Source organism: Rattus norvegicus, chromosome 8 (genome assembly GCF_036323735.1).
Source record: "Rattus norvegicus strain BN/NHsdMcwi chromosome 8, GRCr8, whole genome shotgun sequence".
In the NCBI taxonomy this organism is placed as follows: domain Eukaryota; kingdom Metazoa; phylum Chordata; class Mammalia; order Rodentia; family Muridae; genus Rattus; species Rattus norvegicus.
The window spans coordinates 49,746,428-49,765,736 of record NC_086026.1 but is presented as its reverse complement, the minus strand read 5'-3'; the positions used below and the strand labels follow the sequence as shown (position 1 = coordinate 49,765,736).

At 44.4% G+C, this 19,309-nt stretch overlaps 1 protein-coding gene across 2 annotated transcripts in view; it reads left to right on the top strand.

The window, feature by feature from the left end:
• Positions 1-19,309, top strand: part of Gramd1b (GRAM domain containing 1B) — a 239,324-nt gene that overhangs the window by 25,229 nt on the left and 194,786 nt on the right. Inside the window, exons 1-2 of one of the 2 annotated variants that reach the window (XM_063265090.1) lie at positions 5,855-6,410; positions 7,052-7,170. The exons of the other annotated variant lie outside the window; for it this stretch is intronic. Coding sequence (XP_063121160.1) covers positions 7,136-7,170 — 35 coding nt within the window. The 5' untranslated portion in view covers positions 5,855-6,410; positions 7,052-7,135. Of the gene's footprint in view, positions 1-5,854; positions 6,411-7,051; positions 7,171-19,309 lie in introns of those variants that run through there. 2 annotated transcript variants of the gene reach the window in all.

Sequence of the window (19,309 nt, the reverse complement as noted above, 5' to 3'; positions counted from 1 at the left end):
ACCTTCCGCTTCACTGTTTTTGTCTATTTATTGTGCAGTTCTAGGGACTATTCTTTTTGTTGTCATTTTATTTTGTTGTTACTGTTGTCTTCAACGAGATTTGGAAAAAGAGTCTAGTAGGGTTCTTTCTTGCGGTTGACCCAAAGAGTTGTAGTTTCACAAGACAAGGTGTCTCAGGCATCTCCATGGCCTTTAATCATCCACTATGGCCTGATTTTTGAAATGCTTGAATTTGAAAATGAATCATAGGCCTATCAGTTGGTTGTGGTCGGTTTAGCATGATATAGAATTCCAGTTTGAACCCAACCATCAGCTCTGTTCTTTGCTCGTTCTTTGTGCTTCTTTCCCCGTTCTCCTGAGGAGGTCAGTCTTGGTAGCCTCTTGCTGTCCTAGCTGCTTATGCATGCTGTTGCTTTCTGGTGGCTCTCACCTCCCTGCCTACCCACCGCCCTCCTGGCTCTGTGCTTAAAGTTCAGTGTAGTTTCCATGTGGTCTTTCAAGGCGGTAATGATGGGCTCTTGTTCTCTTCCTGTGAACCCCGTCTCTCTTGCCTGCCTTCCCTCAGGCAAATTCACACATACTACAGGAGGCTTCTTATTTTTAATGTTTTTCCTCTTCCTATAGATAGAACTTCTGAGGTTTCCATGGGAACTCCTGGTCCAAGAGTTGGGGATTCTCGAGCAGAGGTGAGGTGAGCAAGTGTTGCTCATTCTGTGGGACTCTGAGTGTCTCGTTCGCTCTTCCTCCCACTCTCTCTTCTGCCCTTTCCAGGGTGGTTTTTAGATCAGTTTCTGGAGGCCCAGAGTCTCCTGGAATTGAACAGATGGTGATGACAATGGCCCCAAGAGCCAAAGCTTTACAAGGATGCTGTCGCTGCTGAATAGATGCCTGGCAGCCTCATGAAACCTCAAATCTGGTGTCTCATAAGAGAAGGGCGGTTCTCAGGGCCCAGCCACATTTTCCTGTTCGTTATGAGGCACGTTCTGGTTAGAAGCGTCGCATCCTCAAGCACCTTCATGGCCTTCACCTTCCTGGACTGAGTTGGGAAGCCCTGGAAGTCACCACAGGCGCACTTTGCCTATTGGTGGAACCGAATTTAAGCCAATGCTTTAGTGACTCCAGATGCATTTCTCCTATGCTGGGCTATTGCTCAAGACTCGTCTGGAAACCTTAAGAGACATGTAGACCTTTGGAGAGAAACCCGAATTCACCAGACCTTGAGCTGTGATCAGAATTGAGTCCCTGTCTAAGTTACTTTTCTCATTGCTGTGACCAAATACCTGAAAAGAGGCAACATAAAGAATGAAGAAAAGAGGGGTTGGGGATTTAGCTCAGTGGTAGAGCGCTTGCCTAGCAAGCGCAAGGCCCTGAGTTCGGTCCCCAGCTCCGAAAAAAAAAAAAAAGGAAAAAAAAAGAAGGAAGAAAAGAAGGAAGGAAAGGAGGAGGGGGTTGGGAGGAAGGAAGGAAGGAAGGAAGGTAGGCACGAAGGAAGAGCTTACTTGGCCTGACAGTTTGAGAGGCCCAGTTGATCATTGTGGGGAAAGAATAGTGCCATGGGCAGGAGGCAGCTGCTCACATTGTGTCCACAGCAAGGAATCAAAAAGAGATGAATGTTGGTACTCAGCTCACTTTCTCTCTTTGTTCAGTCTAGGACCTCAGCCCTTGGTACAGTACCTCCCACATGGCCTCCTTCTTCAGGTAAATATTTCTGTGAACACTCATGGACACAACTGATGGGTCTGCATGTGTGTCCAAGTCTAATTGAGATGAGAGGGAAGGTTACCAATCTAAGTCCAATATTGGAGTCTGTTTTATTCCTTTTGGAAATGTGTCATGTTTTGAGTAGAGCTCTTTTGGGAAAATTGTTTTAGCATTCACAGACCTTCAAAGTCTAGGGTAAATCTGGAGATGGGTTTGTGAGTAAGGCTTGAGATTGAGGGTCCCCTCAGCAGTCCTTGCCTAGAGAAGAAATGCAGCATTCCACCTGAGCCAGACACTCAGAATGACACTTTGACTAGATCTAAGGTCCAGGGGGCAGTGGGGGCACCTCTGATTCTGGAGGGAGATTTGATCTGGCTCTAAATAAAGAACCACGTTCCTGAGATTTCAAGCCATTCTTTGTGACACTCTGGATCAACTCAAGGAGATGGGGGGCAAAACTGAGATTCTTGAATACCAGTTCTTTGTATGGTTGGCAGGCTTCGTGCATGCATATTTTTAAAAAAAGAGCAGTGCCTTAGAACTGGAATGTCATTTGTAGTTTAGAGTTCTAACATGTGGACTGAACGGGTCCCATGGGGCTGTGAGGTCTCAGCAAAGACACTAAGAGGTGAGATAGGCATGGTGTGCTACCTGTGTAGCAGACATACCAAAACAGCCATATCTTAGAACTATACCCCATACCGTGTGTGTGTGTGTGTGTGTGTGTGTGTGTGTGTGTGTGTGTTCAAACAAACAACAAATAACAACTCTACTAGGGGAAAAAACAAAGAAACTGCTACATTTTGTGTATTTGCTGTACTAAAAATGAAGTGAATGAGGCCCAGATAAAAGGAAAAAAAAATAAAGCTGGATGGTGGTGGTGCATGCCCTTAATCCCAGCACTCAGGAGGCAGAAGCAGAACTCCGTGAGATCGAGGCCAGCCTAGGCTACAAAGTGACTTCCACGTCAGCTGGGGCTACACAGAGAAACCCTGTCTTGAAAAACAAAACAAACAAACAATCAACAGGGGAGGAAAAAGTATGGTAGTCATGGGACTGAAGACACAGTCATGGGACTGGAGGCTTTTGAGGGAATAAATATTGGTACCACAGTTCCCGTTGCCCACATGGTGGGAGGTACTGTCCTAGGGCAGAGGAGGCTTCTTCTGCCCATTGTCCCGAGCTGCTAGGTCAGAACATGAGGGAAAACTACATGTAAAAAGTAAACCTTAGGTGTTTTCTCCTTCCAAACATAAATGAATGGCTTTGATGGAAAGGCAGAGTGTTTGGTGAGCTGGCAAACAGGGAACGAGAGAAAGGGCGCCTTCTCTCCACTATCCTTTTGAAAGGTAAATTAATGTTTTAAATTAGGTTCCTATCTCAGTGTTTGAATCATAGCAGAAAGATTGGCTAGCCTCCCTTTCAAGACCAGAAGAGCTTTGAACTGGTACCTAATTGTAACTTCAGATCTGCTACATTTCTATCTACTTCTGGACCTAGGCTCGCTAAACTCAGGATTTGTTTCTTTAGGGAATTTGAGAAAAAGCTAAAAACACTAAGGCACATAATTTATTTTGGTCATGAGCTCTAAACTGGCATTGGATTCCAAGCTTCAGCTCGGAACTCTTTTTTATCAGTGTTTGTACCCTGGAGACCCTGCAGCTGGCTATCCGGGTGTCTGATGTGTGCGGACGCACATAGGAAGGTGGATGAAGGTCGAGAATGCGCCTGGGAACATGTGACCAGGCGGCTTGTTGGGATAGAGATGGCACAGTTAGGGTAACAGAGGAGACTTGCTAGGATTCTTTGCAAAGGTGTAGCTGAAGCAAAGAGATGGTCAGGGATTCAGGAAGCACTCACACTGGGAACAGTGCAGGGTCGGGTGGGGTGGTGGTGGCTGCTGCAGAGATCTGCCTGACTCAGGCTGTTGCCTTTGATACAAAGATACAAATCATAGAGGGAGAGATGGGTAAAGGATGAATCTGTCTTCACTCTCCCCCTGTATTCCTGTCTCCAACCAGCACCTCCTTTGGCAAGTCCTAGACAGAAGCCAGTGGTAAGAGAGCTGGCTCTGTTGCTTTCGGGAGCCAGCCTCCTGGATCACAGAGCATGATGGAGGCTTGTGGCATGGAAGAGCTCTCTCCGGCACAGTGTGTGGATAAGGGGCGGGTACACTCAGAATGGCAGGTGTCGACCTGGGCTCACTGGATTTAAGAAGTATTTCCTACGTCTGTCTTTTTCCTCTCTAGCTCACTCCAGTCCTGAAGCGTGACAGCTGGATTAGGTAGAGGTTACCTGTGCTCTCAAGCTGCGAATATTAGCTCGAATCCCCAGCCCTGCTGATATTACATGGGCCTTGGGCAAGTCACCAACCTCCAAAGTTCCAGCTTCTTCATCCGTGAGATGTAGGTGATGTCAAACTCTTCATAGCCGAGAATTAAAGACTGTCTTTCTCTGTACATCTGTGAGAGCATTGTTCTCCCTGGTTTCAAGGTTATCTTATTTAAAAGCGTTCAATACATGGTATTTTTCATACGTCTTTTACCTAAGATCAGTATGGAAGCTACCTTGCTTCCTGACTTAATTCTTCCTCTTCTAATTCCTCAGTGTCTTGCTTTCCAGGGGTTCTTTCCTTCCTGCGGTTTTCTTCTCCCGGATTATTTATTACAGAAGCACTCACACTCCTATCTATTCCTGGATTCCTTCCTATCCTTCTTTTTAAAAACATTTTTTGTTAATTTATTTAGTGTCTATGTTGAGTACACTGTAGCTGTCTTCAGACACACCAGAAGAGGGTATCAGATCCCATTACAGATGGCTGTGAGCCACCATGTGGTTGCTGGGATTTGAACTCAGGTCCTCTAGAAGAGCAGTCAGTGCTCTTAACCACTGAGTCATCTCTCCAGCCCCCTCCCTATCTTTGTATCCTTCCTTCCTTCCTTCCTTTTCTCTTCCCTCCCTCCTTTCTTCTCTCTCTCCCTTCTTCCTTCCCTTGCTTTCTTTCTTTTAAGAGAGGGTCTTTCTATGGAGCTCTGGCTGGCTCAGAACTCAATATATAGCCCAAGGTGACATCTGACTTTGAATTCACAGAAATACCCCTGCCTCTGCCTCCTGGGCACTGAGATTAAATGCATGTGCCACTGTGCCCAGCTATAACTTTTGGCGAAGCTCACTCACATGACATAAAAAGATGATCTCCATCCACGTCTGTGTTCAGTCCTCACAAAATTTTTTCTGTGGTGAAGACCAGATCAACTTCTCTATTTTCAAAGGTCTCCCAGGCCACAGTGAGTCACATATCGTGACGTACATTCCCATTCTGCTAGGGAGTGTTGCTGGCTATAGATACCGGCCATTGCTATTCACCTTAATTCTCTATTGCTAAGCACCTTAATGGAGAGAACATAGCCTGATCATCCCTGTAGGTTCAAATTGATCTTTTAAGCATTTTTGTGTGGGCTTGAGCTGCATCTTTCACTGGAGAGACCTTTGCTGGGACTGTGGAGTGACATTGGTGAAGAGACCAGTCCTTGCCCTTATCTCTTGTGTGTTTGTGTTCACACCAATGCGTGTGCAATTGCATCTGGGTCTTGGCTCTCTTTCTAGCCTCCAGCATTATGCTTTGTAGGCAATGAGAGATTCGATTTGGAATTCAAAGTTTGGCCCGACTGTACAATATTAAACTTCTTCATGCTCAGATTCCCTTTCAAAGTAGGATTCTAACATGAACCTTAAAGGACTATCAAGAAGATTGCATTCAAATGTGCACACCTACTTTTCCTTTCCCCGACTGCCTTCTTTCTGCCATATATTTTTGTTGGTTTGTTTTATTACTAATGTCACAGATCTGCAGGCTGATTCGTAGTGACAACTTCTAGTTTTCTTTGAAAGAGGATCCAGGGTATAGTAAGGGACTAATTCCCCTGGGATTTCCTTTTCTTGGTCTTTAAAAAGACACTCTTACCCATTCCTGAACTTTTACTTTGATCGTGGCTCGCAAATTATTACTGTCTTAAAGAGAAGAAAGTTTTGGTCCCTGGGGACTGGCTCTGGGTTGCTCAGCAGATTCGATTCTAGGACGTCCCAGACTTGCCCTTAAGGGGAGGGAAGTGACATCATCCTTGGTCCGGAATCTGCATGAGGGAAGAAGGAAGGAATGCTCGCTGTTTCTTGAGTGTCTGTTGGACTGGGACTCTGGCTTTGGATGAAGTATTTTTGTGGGCCTTTGAGCAGGTGTTTTGTGTCTCCGGACCAGTAGAAGGGGCCAGAGGAAGTCTCGGAGCCACCCAGGCTTGTGAGCAAAGCCGTTGGCGACTGAGACACTGGCATTTTGAGGATCATCTGACTCCATTAGTTACAGTTCTGGGTATGAAATGTCCCTGGGTTTTTGGCACCATCCTCCTCAGAGTCACAGCTTGCAGGAGATAGCCACGTACTCCAGAAAGGCAAAGTGTTTGCTGATACGGGCCTACACACGGGCCTACACACGTGCATGAGGCCCAGTGTTTACCACCACTGACAGACTGTATTTAGAAGCAACAGTGGAAGTGAAAAGAACCTCCCCAGAGCCACAAAAGCTGGATTCTTCAGATGGCAGATGAAGGGGGGGCCCTGTGGGGAGCAAGACCTTCGTGCCAGGAGAGTGGATTCCAAGGCCTGTGTGACTTCCCTCCAGCAAATCTTAATCCCAGTCTAATCGAAAAACTGTGGTAGGTAACAGATGAAAGAAGAATAAATAAATAAGTAAATAAAAACAAAATGATGATGATGATGATGATAAAAATACAAGCAAAATTGAATTTTATATGTGCTTTAGTTAGCAATATTGCAAGAATACTGGTCCAATAATTGTAAATATTTTGTTTGTTGGTTTGAGACAGAGGCTCATGTAGCCCAGGCTGGCCTTGAGCTCAATATATCACCACTTTGGCTCCTGATCTTCCGCTTCTACCTCCCAAATCCTTGTATTACAGGCATTCACCATCATGCCCAGCTTCAGCTGTGACAAATGTGGCCTCTTAGTGTGATATGTTAATAATAATAATAGTGTGACGTGCGCATGGCACACACAAGAGAACTGTGCAATCCCCTCTGTGACTTTTCCATAAATCGGAGACTGTTCTAAAATCAGATTATCTATAAAATGGTTGCCATGAGCTCAAGTCAGCCCCTCAAAAAGAAAAACACAGAGACCCACTGGCTTGCAAATACTCTTAAGGTCACCGATTCTAGTGAATTCTGATTTTTATGTCTTTAAACAAAATACTGTTGAAATATTAACCAGAAGACCAATCACGATAAGTAAGTATAGACTCTGGCTGACGGTGCTCGTGGGTCCTCCCCGTCACAGCTCCTCCTCCAGCTCCTGTCTGCCTCCAGGCTCCTCTGAGTAATTCCTGTTCCCAGAAGGCATCATCTTATTCCTCCAACCATCATGGCATCTCAGTATGGCCCGGAGTATTTCTGGAAGTGAGTATCCCCTTTCCTAAAGACAGCTTTTGATGTTTTTAATGAATTCTGACAACTGCCACGATTTTAACATCCTCTCTTCATAGCACTGGATCCAGTCTGCTTACAGTGCTTATTTAGTAGCCAGGAGTCCATACAGTTGTTTTTATGGTGATGCTTTCGTTTTTCTCTTCTGCCCTATCTCCACTCCTCACTTCCTGTTGCTGTAATAAAGAACTTCCTCCTTTCTTTCCTAGGCTGCTCAGCGCTGCTGAAAGTTGCCTTAGGAGCATGGAGATTAGGATTTCATAGGATTTCACTAAAAGTGTGTGTGTGTGTGTGTGTGTGTGTGTGTGTGTGTGTGTGTGTGTGCGCGCGCGCGCACGTATGCATGTGTGTAATTCTTCTCTCAAATAATACATCCTGACCACAGTTTCCCCTCACCCCATTTCTCTCAGTCCCCCTGACATTTCCCCTCTCCACCAGGTCTCTTCCTCCTCCATTTCCCATCAAAAAAGAGCAGGCTTTCTAGTGATGCTAACTGAACCCAGCGTAGCAAGATACAATAATTCTAGGCACAATCCTTCGTACTGATGCTAGACAAGACCACCCAGTAGGAGAAAGGAGGTACCAAGAGCAGGCCAAAGAGTTAGATCTCTCTCTCTCTCTCTCTCTCTCTCTCTCTCTCACTGTTAGGAGTCCCACAAAAACACCAATCGAAAGATGTGATTTCCAACCTTAACTTGGCCTTTCTTGTTGGATATCAAACATCTATCTATCTATCTATCTATCTATCTATCTATCTATCTATCTATCTATCTATCTCTTTAGAGACAGAGTTTCACTATGTATCCTGACTGGCTTGGAACTCATAGAGATCCACAAGCCTCTGCTTCCCAAGTGTAGAGATTAAAGGCGTGTGCCACGGTGCCCTGGTTTGTGTGTTTTTAACAGTGATGAGGTCAAATGTCCTTTATTCAGGTTGGAGGTACAGTTCAGTGGTAGAGTACTTCCCTAGCATGGGGAAAGCCTAGGGTTCAGGCACATGTACCACTGGAAATAAAACACCCTACAGCAGTAACAACAGCATCCTCTCAAATACACCTTTTCCCTCTTCCCTCCAACTCGCAGTCCCCCTGCTTGTAGGAATTTATCTCAGGTGAGAATTCTTCAGCAGTGTTTAGAAAATAAAACTGAGGTTCTGCAGGTAGAAATGGTGACTCAGTCCTGGAATTCTGGCTGAGATAGGAGCATTGCCTTAGACAAGTTTGAAGGCAGCTTGGGCTGTTCCAGGTTAGCATGAGCTAACTCAAAAGAGGCTAGAGTCTGGAGAGGAGGAGGCCTCTGGTGTCTTGGCATCACACCCGAGAGCTTACCCACAGCTCTCTTCTCTGTTCTCAACGGGAGTGTTTGAAGTCGTATGCTCTCTACCTTTCTCAGACCTGCTTTAATCTGTTGTCAGTCACGTATTCAACTTTCTCCCTGAAATGACTTTTTTTTCATTACTTAAGTAATGAAAAACTTAATTTCAAACTTAAATTTCAAACAAAAGGGATAAAAAGTTTCATCCTAGTGACTGTACAAAGCCCAGAACACAGCCATGAAAGGGGTTACCTTGGGGGGATAGAGTTGACTTCTGTTGTTTTACCTAAGCCCCGTGATTCCAAAGCTCCATGGATGATACTGCCCAGTCCAGCAATTTTCCAAAACTCACAGGCATGGCCCTGCTCTATGAGGAGGCATTCTGAGAACCTGAGCTTACATCAAAGAAGATGAAAGTTACAAAAAGACTTCTGCAACCGATGCACAGGATGCAAGCCACAGAAAGCACAGAATTGCTCTCACCATTACCAAGTCCTTTTAATTATCTCACTCATCCATTTCTTCCATCAAATGTTTTTATTCAAGTTTTTACTCAGCTAAACATTTAACGTGTACCACTATACCACATGGTGTAGTGTGGACATACCAGTAAAGCAGGAGGAGTCACTGCTCTGTGTGTGTGTGTGTGTGTGTGTGTGTGTACACAAATTGTCCTGGGGTTGGTGATAGATGCTGAGAAAGGAAGTTGACCAGGACAGACTGGAGCTTCTTGGGGAGGAAGCATCGAAGTTGAGAGCTGAACAAAGTGTATGGTTGAACTGCTCATGCATCTCTGGGAAGGGCCTGTCACCTCATAGGACAATATAGACAATGACCCAGAGTGAGGACAGATGGTGTGAAGTATATTTGAAAAACACTCAGAAGACCTCTTTATGCTGGGCATGGTGGCACTTGTATGCAATCCCAGTGTCTGGGAGGTAGCGGCTGAAGAATTCATTTAAGGTCACCACCCTCAGTCAAAAAGGGACTTTGAGGAAAGCCTGGGCTACCAGAAGTTAGAAAAGGCAGTGGTGGAGATTGAAAGAGCTCACTGTCCAGGTGATGTATCTTTGACAGTGCTTTCTGGGCTTAACGTCTGGGTTTGCTCCTCTTTCCCTGCTCCTCCTGACACCCATTTTTGCACATTCTTGTCTACTTGTCCTTGGTACATTGGTGTTTGGTGAGATTCCAGCCTAAGCCACCCTCTCTTCCCTCTGAGCATCTTCTCCCTGGCAGGGTACAGAGAAGCCACTCGATAAAGGTTAATTGATTCTATTTTCAGTTCTGTAGCGACTGTGTCAACTCCCCTCAAACCCAAGCTGTGGCCACACATTTATCTATGATCTGACCAAGCGAAGGTGGTGTGGCATTCTGTGCTCTCTAAGGTAGGCTCTATTGTTCTGTAACTGTAGCCCGAGTCTGGGGGGGGGGGTCACCGGGATCATCCCCAGGCTTGAGGATATGGGTGGTTATGTAGCAAATTTACAAATTCAGTTAAGGAAGGCAACTGTTGGCCAAGAGTTAACATCTCTCCTGTTCTTATGGATTCCTAAGTACAGTTGTAGAGCTCTGCAAGCTGTCAAGAAGTCTCTGCTACCCTTCGCCTTGATTAATTGCTCATCGTCCGATGGTTTCAAGGTTTGTAGGCGTCCTCATCAGCCACCGTAGTGGTTTTCCTTCAGGGCTTCTTGCTGTCATGGATTTTTTGACAAGAAAGCCCTTTGTAGCTGAGAAAATTGCTGAAGAGAATGAGGCCAGAGACATGCACAGCCCTCCAGATAATTTGATAATTTCTCAACCCTGCTCCGTGACTAATAAGTACACTCTTAGTGTAATGGAATCATTTACTCTGGATGCTAGAAGGACGTGGAAGATCTTAGGCAGGAGGGGATTAGAGATAAAAAGACACAGGTATATTAGGTCATTTCTCCATAGCAGTTAGGGGAAGAGCTGCAAAGATAAGTAATCTGTCAGTTACTCTAGGCTGACTATGGAATGTAGCCCTGTCCTCTTCTTTTTATTTTTATGATTTATTATTTGTTGACATTTTAAAAAAACACCTGCCTCAAATCGTAGAACTCTAAACATATGTAAACAGAGGACTGGGTGGGGGGGGCATGGCTTGGTGAGTAGAGTACTTGGGTAAGCACAGGACCTGAGTTTGCATCCCCAAACACACATGTAAAAGCTGGATGTAGTAATATGTTCCTATGACACCAGTGCTATGAGGTAGATTCAAGCGCATGCGGGAGCTCTCTGGATAGCCAGTCTTACTGAAATAGAAAATGCCAGGGTCAGAGAGAAACCTTGTCCCAAAAAATACTGCATAGATCAATAGAGGAGGCCATAAACCAACACCAAACTCTGGCCTTTACATGTGCCTGCAGGTTCCACAAAAATTCAGGAGAGAGGTGGGCAGAAGTTCTAAGTCTTTCATGGGACTATGCTTCAGTGTCATCTAAGGCACTGACCAGGGCTAGAGTTGCTAGCTCACATGGCTGACCCATAGAGACTGGCCCTGACAAATCACATTCTGCACCAAATGTACCTTTCCATAAGGCTGTCTGAGGCTCTAATAAGGTGTCGGCTGTCTTATTCAGAAGTAAGTGTGTGTGTGTGTGTGTGTGTGTGTGTGTGTGTGTGTGTGTTGGGGGATTGTTAGAGCCTTATCTTAGAGGCCATATTGTCTTATTTCCATTGCGTCTTGTGGTTACAGAGGTCAACTCCATTTGTTGTGGGGAAGAAATGAATACCAGGAGGATGGGGACTCTGGGAGTCTCTCTAGTGGTCTAATATATTTGGAAAGCATCACAGCCAAGACTCCTTCTGTCTTTGCCAAGGATAGACCTATACAACCTCTGAACACTTCCTATTTTCATCTAGTTCCTTCCCTTTGCAGTACAAATTCCATGAACTGTCTGAAGCATCTTGGGAAAGCGCAGCTCTGATGAGTTCATCGTTATTATTTTTCCCTCTGAGCTTTTATAGAGAGTCCATGTTTCTTGTTGTTAAGATGACCATAAATTTATAATACAATTAAGAACAAGGTCAAGAATGGCATGGGCTGCTTTTTAGCAATCACACATAAATCAGAGATGTAAATTCATACTGTCTCAAGGAAACCAGGAATTATGATCTTTTTTCTGGCTATCAGTTAAGAGGAGGCACGTTTTTCTATCTTTTGGTGTTTTAAATGCTGACAAGCATTTTCTCTTTTAGAATATTTTGTTTTACTAGCAGGTTTGATAATCCTTCTGTTTAATACAATGTCACTATGTTGTGTTTCCTAAACATGACCAAACTTTTGTCTGTTCTTGGCATTGCATAGTCTGGTTTCTTTTTCTTCAGATATACTAACTTCTCCACTCCATAGCTTGTGTTCTTCAGAACTGCATCACCAAAAATCCCTTCTCAGCATAAGTGGCAACTCACAAAAGCTCCCCAACTTACAGATAGATCTACCAAAAAACTCTCCTCTCTTCCAGTATTGTTTACTGCTTATACAACCCAGTGGAGGAGCCTTGTGTATTTCTGAGCTTCCTGAGTCCTGTAGGTTTCATGAGCTTTCTAATCCTCATGAGTTTCCTTAGTTTATCTAGTCTCATGAGTCTTTTTTGATCTTCCAAGGAGTAATTCAATTCAGTGGGAATAATTACACACAACAGAAACGTATTTCTTTATGGTTATGGAGGCTAAGGAAATCAAGATCAAGGTGCCCATAGGTTTTGTGCCCAGCAGGTCCCTGTTTTGGTGTGTGTGTGTGTGTGTGTGTGTGTGTGTGTGTGTGTGTACATGCACACATGTATGCTTGTGCTTATTTTGTTTTTTAATTAATTGATTATTTTATTGATTTACATTTCAAATGTTGTCCCCCTTCCCCGCAATGTTTAGTTTTTAAGATGGCATCCTGGCTGTGTTGGTTTTCAGTAAAAGTTTATAATTGGTAATTATGGCATCTAGGCTGAGATGAACCATGATCCATGGTGATACAGATGCCTAATCAGAGCCATGGCCATAATAAGGTTTTATAGCCATAAAGTATGTGAAGCCTCAAACAAAGGAATTCAAAGTTGGCCAAAGTCTACCTCTAACAGTGGCTGTTATAGGGTTGCTGAGGACCAGGCTGTTTGAATCTGTGGTGACACAGTGCGTAGTGTTGACGTTAGACGTAAGCCCTTTTGCCATAAAGAAAAAAAATACAATAAGAGACACCCATCAGGGAACTGTGCTCCTAAATCATTCTGATGAGTTTCCTTATATGGCAGCCAAAACCAAGGATACCGAAGATTTCCCGGAAGGTCCAGCTGGAAAACAAAGAAAATGCATGATGGTCTTTGTGTTCATGGTAGTTTATATAGCTGCATATCAGTGATTTATAATAAAACACCCCAGAGCTGCAATTTTATATAAAAAATGATTCAGCACAGGCCAAATCAGGACCTTCGCACATTTTCTCATTTAAATTTGAGGACTTTAAAACTAGACTGCAGCCCTTGGAGATTTATATTCAGTCATGACAGGTAAATGTACCATTTAAATGTCATCCCGGTCCACTCTCCACTTAGCAAAGGACTCGGCTTGCTGAGGACCAAACCCAGACCCTCACATATGCCTAGCAAGTGTGTAACCACTGAGCCACATCACCATAGCAAAGAAATGGTATTTGTGTGTGGTCTTTGTGGTAACCAAGAGCCCTGTTAGTATATGGATTGTGGGTTGCAACCCCTTTGGGACCTGAATGACCCTTTCACAGGGATAGCAAATCAGATATCCTGCACTTCAGATATTTATTTACATTAAGATTCATAACAGTTGCTAAATTACAATAAATAACAAGAATAATTGTGTGGTTGGAGCTCACCACCACAGGAGGAGCTGTATAAAAGGGTCTCAGCACTGGGAAGGTTGAGAACCACCGGTCTAATGGAAAAACAGCTAGACTGGAAACTAAACACGTGCTGAGTGTATGGTAGAGTGAGCACACATTGCTAAGCATGGAATTTCCCCAAGAACAACCTTGCTGGCTGCTTAGAACATTGTAATTGAAAGCAAGATGCCGAGATGGCCCACTGTAAAGGCCACCAAACCTGATGATCCCAGTTTGATTCTTGGGACCCACACAGCAGGAGGAGACGATCAACTCCCACAGGCTCTTCTATGACTTCTACACCTATGCTGTGGCATACATACCATGCATGCACACATGTATGCGCGCATGTGTGCGCACGCGCACACACACACACTCACACACATGCATGAAAGTGAATAAGTGTAAAAAACATTAAGTGAATTTAGGTGCAACTTTGACCTAAGGGGGGAAAAATATATATATATATATATATATATATATATATATATAAAATTGTATTTACCAGAGAAGAAAAGCTCTGCTGTCACAGGGCAAATGGGTAGATGAAGCAGACAGGAAGGTCGAGAAATTTCTGCAGTTTCTTTTTTATACCTGTGTGAATGCCACACGTGGGTGGAGCCTTTGTAGTCTCATCCATTCCTAAAGTATCCACCTTACTATTAATGTGGCCATTAAGTTTCAACATGAATTTTAGAGGGAAAAACATTCAGACCATACGACCCTCTCTAGAAGTTTATAATCTTTTGAAAATAGGACCATATCATATCCACTTAGTGAGAATCTTGGTGAAAGTTCCATGTATCACCAAACAGCATAAGTCCTTAGTAAAGTTTAGCTTAGTGAAATTAAGTGGAATCTGGGAGATTTTCTGTAAAGATCATATTGATTTCCATATAAGGAAAGGCTCCTCTTGGCTAAAACACAAAATTAAATAATAAAATTTTAGAAATGCATAGAGGAAAATAATGGTGATCAGTAAATAATAGTAACAAGTATTCTCAGAATAATCATTATAACCAGCTTGTAGGAAGCCAGCCTGCTCTGAGGCCAGAGTAGCATGTGTCTCAATTAACTGTCACCACAACACAGGAGCCGTGATCAGCTCCCCTTGGTAAATGAGAAAAGTGGTATTGGAAGAGCTGGTTTTCCCATTGTCACAGCAAGAAGGTAGCAGAGTAGGGACTCACAGCCCTGCATAGCCTGGCTCTGCCCTCCAGAACAATCCTAGCCTTTCTGCTCCCTGCTTCATCTCACCCATTATCTGTCTTTCCACTAGTCCTGTGGTTACAACGGCTGGAATTTTCCAAATTTAGAATTTCAGAATGCTGATATCCAGCTTTGAAGAAGAAAGGTACCTTTTCTACTCTAGCTCTTTTATTGAATGTATTTAAGGCATACAACCTGGGGAGAGGGGACAGGAAGGGGAGGGGAAGGAGGAGGAGGAGGGGAGGGGAGGGAGAGGGGAAGAGAGAGAGAGAGGGAGAGTTCAAGGAGCCTGTCCTTCACTCCTGCTAAACACTATGTTACTCCTCACACAGTTTTTAAAGCCTTAGTATTGTTAAGGAAGGGTAGAGGCAGGAAATGTCACAGAAGAAACAAAGTTGCCAGCCCTGTCTGCCCTGAACCTACTCTAGTCACGGCTTCCATACTCCTCAAAAGGCATGGTTCTCTTTACCAAGTAATGATTTCCTTACTTTTCTTTATCATCCACGTTGACTGTCAGCATTCTTGTGTAGTCTTCCCCTTTAAACAGGAAATTGACACATCTCACCACCCCCTTGTATGTACTCTGCCTTATCTTGTAGCCTTCTCTTTAGGTTACACAAACCTAGGAGCACATTCTGTGCAGTGTCTCACTGTGGACTCTGCAAGTCACGTTCTCGCGTTCTCCGTCCTGTTTGTCTCCTGCACATTGATTGCTGGGAGCAGAAGGTGGATCTTTTCAGCAGGCCTGTGGAGAGTGCTGTGCTCTCGCCAGGAAGCACACCCTGTCTGCTTTTCTCTGTTTTGTGATGTGAGCGGTCTTTGGAAGTCAATGTCTTGATCGTTAGCTTACTCAATGTTCCAAAGCTGTGATGGCCCACAGTTACTTTGTTAGACTACCTTTCAAAGGAGATGCTTTTTCTCTCTTTTTTTTTTTTTCCGGAGCTGGGGACCGAACCCAGGGCCTTGCGCTTCCTAGGCAAGCGCTTTACCACTGAGCTAAATCCCCAACCCTAAGATGCTTTTTCTCAACTACTATGTAGTCAGTACAAGAAAGCAACCATTTTTTTCAATTAGTTGATTAAAAAACAAAACAGAACTGTTTCATTTTTGATAGTTTTGCTCTGGAGCCCAGGCTGGTCTCAAACTCTCAGTATGCCTTGTCAGCTTTTTGAGCGCTGAAAAAATCTAGTCTTAGATCTTCTCCCAAAGTTCAGTAACTTAGAGCCAAAGACGTCAAGTAACAGACCCCAAACCACACAACATTGAGAGTCGCAGGTTCATTCACTAAGCCATGACTACGGGGTATGTTGGCAGCAGGAACAGAGTTAGTTGGTGCTCTCCTGTCTGTGGCCTGCACTTGAATCTTTCAGGAACAGAACCCAAGATTTGGAACAAAAAACCGTTTGTGAGAAAAAGGGCATCAAATCCCCAAAGCACTGTTCATCCTCCCCAGTCCCAGATCTTTGTCTTCACCACTCTGCCTTGCAGCCTGGCTGGACTCAGTGGTAAGGGATGGAGAGTCTGTATTGTCTACACTGCTCCAATGTGGAGCTGCCAGTGTGGATGCTTTGCTTGGTGTCGGGGAGGAAGGGGGATGTACCTTGGTTGCTGTGCTGTTAGACTCCGGCTACCACGATGCACCCTCCTGCCAAGTTCTGCCCTGTTCTCAGCAGGACAGTAGGGACTCAACTCAGAGTTGAAAGCTCCAACCGCTCATCTGGATGAGCCCTAGCCAAGAAACTCCTCTCCACTGCATAAATGTGGGAGAGACGGAGTTCAACAGAAGTCAGGGTAAGCCATAACAGTGAAAATGGCAATGTGGTTAGAAAAGAGGAAAATGTATAGTCTTCTAACCTTCTAAATGCGCTCTCTCTCTTAAGAGAGAGAGAGACAGAGAGAAAGAGAGAGAGAGAGAGAGAGAGAGAGAGAGAGAGAGAGAGAGAGAGAGAGACTGCCACCTTTACACCCTCGTCTGTTTGTACCCCTTCACTCTCATGGCAGATGGTGTCGGACCCACCTCCTTCTCTTCCCATTCCTTCTCTGCTCTTCTTGCAGCTGTCTCTGCTCTCCTCCACACAAGAGTTTTTCATCCAAGGGAGAAAGGCCAGTGGAAGATAAGAACATGCTATTTTGCACAGGAATGCAAAGCCCAACTAACTTGATTCAGAGCCCCAAGGACAGGGACAGACTCTGGTCTGTGTTTGAAGCACGTGGTTGTGGTTACCCTGGAGGGGTAAGGATGGTTGCACGAATAGGACTTTTAGGAGTGAAATGAAACTTTATAGCAGTGGCTATGGCTCACACCAGTATCTTTGTGCTAAGAGTTCTCAAGAGGCCGATCATCCAAGTCCTTCCTTATTGCCAGAAGAGTCTAGACGACTCTTTCATTCAGGGATAGATTGTATTATATGTAAGAAACTATAAAGTAGTTTTTTTTAAATTCATGATTGCAAAATCGATTTACCATATTGTAACCAGAATATCATAGAAACAAAATAAGAGAGTGCACAACAGGCCAGGATGGATTGCATGGGAAAGTGAGTGTCTCACTAGATTCTTTGGACATTGTGTGTGTGTGTGTGTGTGTGTGTGTGTGTGTGTGTGTGTGTGTGCGCACATTAGCATCAGGATGTATACTGGTCGTGTTGTGTTTTAGATGGAGATTCACAGTTGAAAACTGAACAATGTTGCTCCGTAGAAAGTCTTGGGGGAACAGATGATGAGATAGTCCAGCAGGCAAAGGCCTGCCATCAAGTCTGAGCATGTGAGTTCAGTCTGACCCACACACAAACACACAAGCACACACATGCAGAAATAAATGTAATTAAAACGCAGTTGTAGCAATAAAGATTTGGACTTCCTGGGTCTGTCTGTGCTGTTGTGTAACTGTGAGCTTAGTCTCTCGACTGCGCCTTACTTTCTTCTCTGTGGAGAATGAAGAGAATCAATTGAGACCAGAACGATGACTTAATAAGCTCCTACTAGGCCCTCGGTTCCATAATGTTTACGGCAAGTAAGAACTCGACATCCCTCAGGGGGTTGTCAATGGAAGAGATATCTCTCTCCAAAGTAAAGACCATATATCATCATGCTTGTAGAAACACACTAATATTTCCCATAAAACTATGTTTTCTTTAGGCCTCAACTCATACATTCATTAAGTGGATACTGATATGGTAGGCACTGGTCCTGGTGCTAGGGAGTCAGCTAGGGAGACTTGTAATGTCTCTACCTTGACACTTCCTATTGTAATGCTCCTACTTCTCCCAACATATCAAGAGACACCCTACACACACAAGAGGAGAGTTACAGTTTTGTTAAATCGCTGGTTTGTATCCTGATCTTTTCAACTCCATGCAGTGGAGACATATCCATAGAACGCCAACAGTGTGATGCTTGAGGGAGTCTTTTGGGCTTAGAAAGAGACCTGACCTGAAAATCTCATGCCATTGGGCGTATAAACATTTCAGACTACGAATTATTATTTTCTCTAAACAGTCTCTCCCTCCATCTCCTGGAGCAATTGAAAACTCTGCTCTGTCACTGGAAAGATCTCCACATTCATTTTAAAAGTGTCTTTTTTAGCTTCTTGACAGAATAAGTCTGACAGAAAAGTCTGGGGACTTTAGAAATAGGGTGACATCCTCCTGGCCTGAAGACCCAGGAGTGTTGTCTGGAAAGGGGTATGGCCTACGAAATCTGCGTTTGGCTCTGAGGTACTCAAACTGAACTCGGGAGAAACCATGGGTGCAGAGACATCTGGAGTCATCCTGGCCAGCAGAGGGCAGTAAGAACCCGTTTTCTACACCACCAGGTGTCAGGACCTTTCTGTCACAGCCGGGGAGTTGTGACGTGACTACTAGACTTACAGTCTTTTGCACACATGTTTGGATAGACCAGAGCCCCCCAGAATGACAGGCAAATAACCCCTCCTTCCCAGCTTTTGGAATTAGACATGCAGGTGTTTTGTGGTATTTAGTGTGTATTGAAGGGACACTGGTATATCAAGGTTTGGTCTGGCCTTTGGAAAAAGCCTTCCAGAAAGTAGAATCTTTGCCTCCTGGAGATTCCGAGTCTGGATCTTCCACGGGCAACAGACAAATGGTTTGTTGTCCCCTAAGGTGACTTCACATGGTTCTGAACCATGAGGGCGTTTCATGAGGTGCAAACTCTAGGAATTAGGATTGTTATCTTGGCCAGTTCAGGTGAGGCACTGTAGAGCTGTGTGGATGGTGCTTGAGGAGGTGGCTGTTGGTGTCAAGGCTGTAAGGAATATCAAGCATGAGTCTTTCCTATCAAATATTTTTAAAACTTGTGTTGAGGACAAAGAATTAAAACCTTTTTGCTTCCTCCATCTTGTAAGACTTGAAAATGTTTTAATCCGTTCCACCCAGTGAAAGGTTTGTTTACTCAAAAGCCCACTGCGCTGTTCTAGGAATTTGACGGCTGGAAGCTTTTTCTCCTTGGAGCAGTGACTCATTTTCCCTTTCCCCGACTTCCACATCTTCTCGTATGAGCCAGTCTAATGAGATTGTGAACTCACGCTCCAGCCAATGGGAAAAAGACACTCCTCAACTTCCTTAGAAAAACCAAGTGGATGTCCTGCCTTGGGGGGGGGGGGTTGTGTTAGCAACCAGGCAGCTACAGTGAGGGCCAAGGGGCCTGGCGATACTGGGACACGTCATCAGTAGCTGTAGAGGTGACACATTTCCGCGGTTGTCT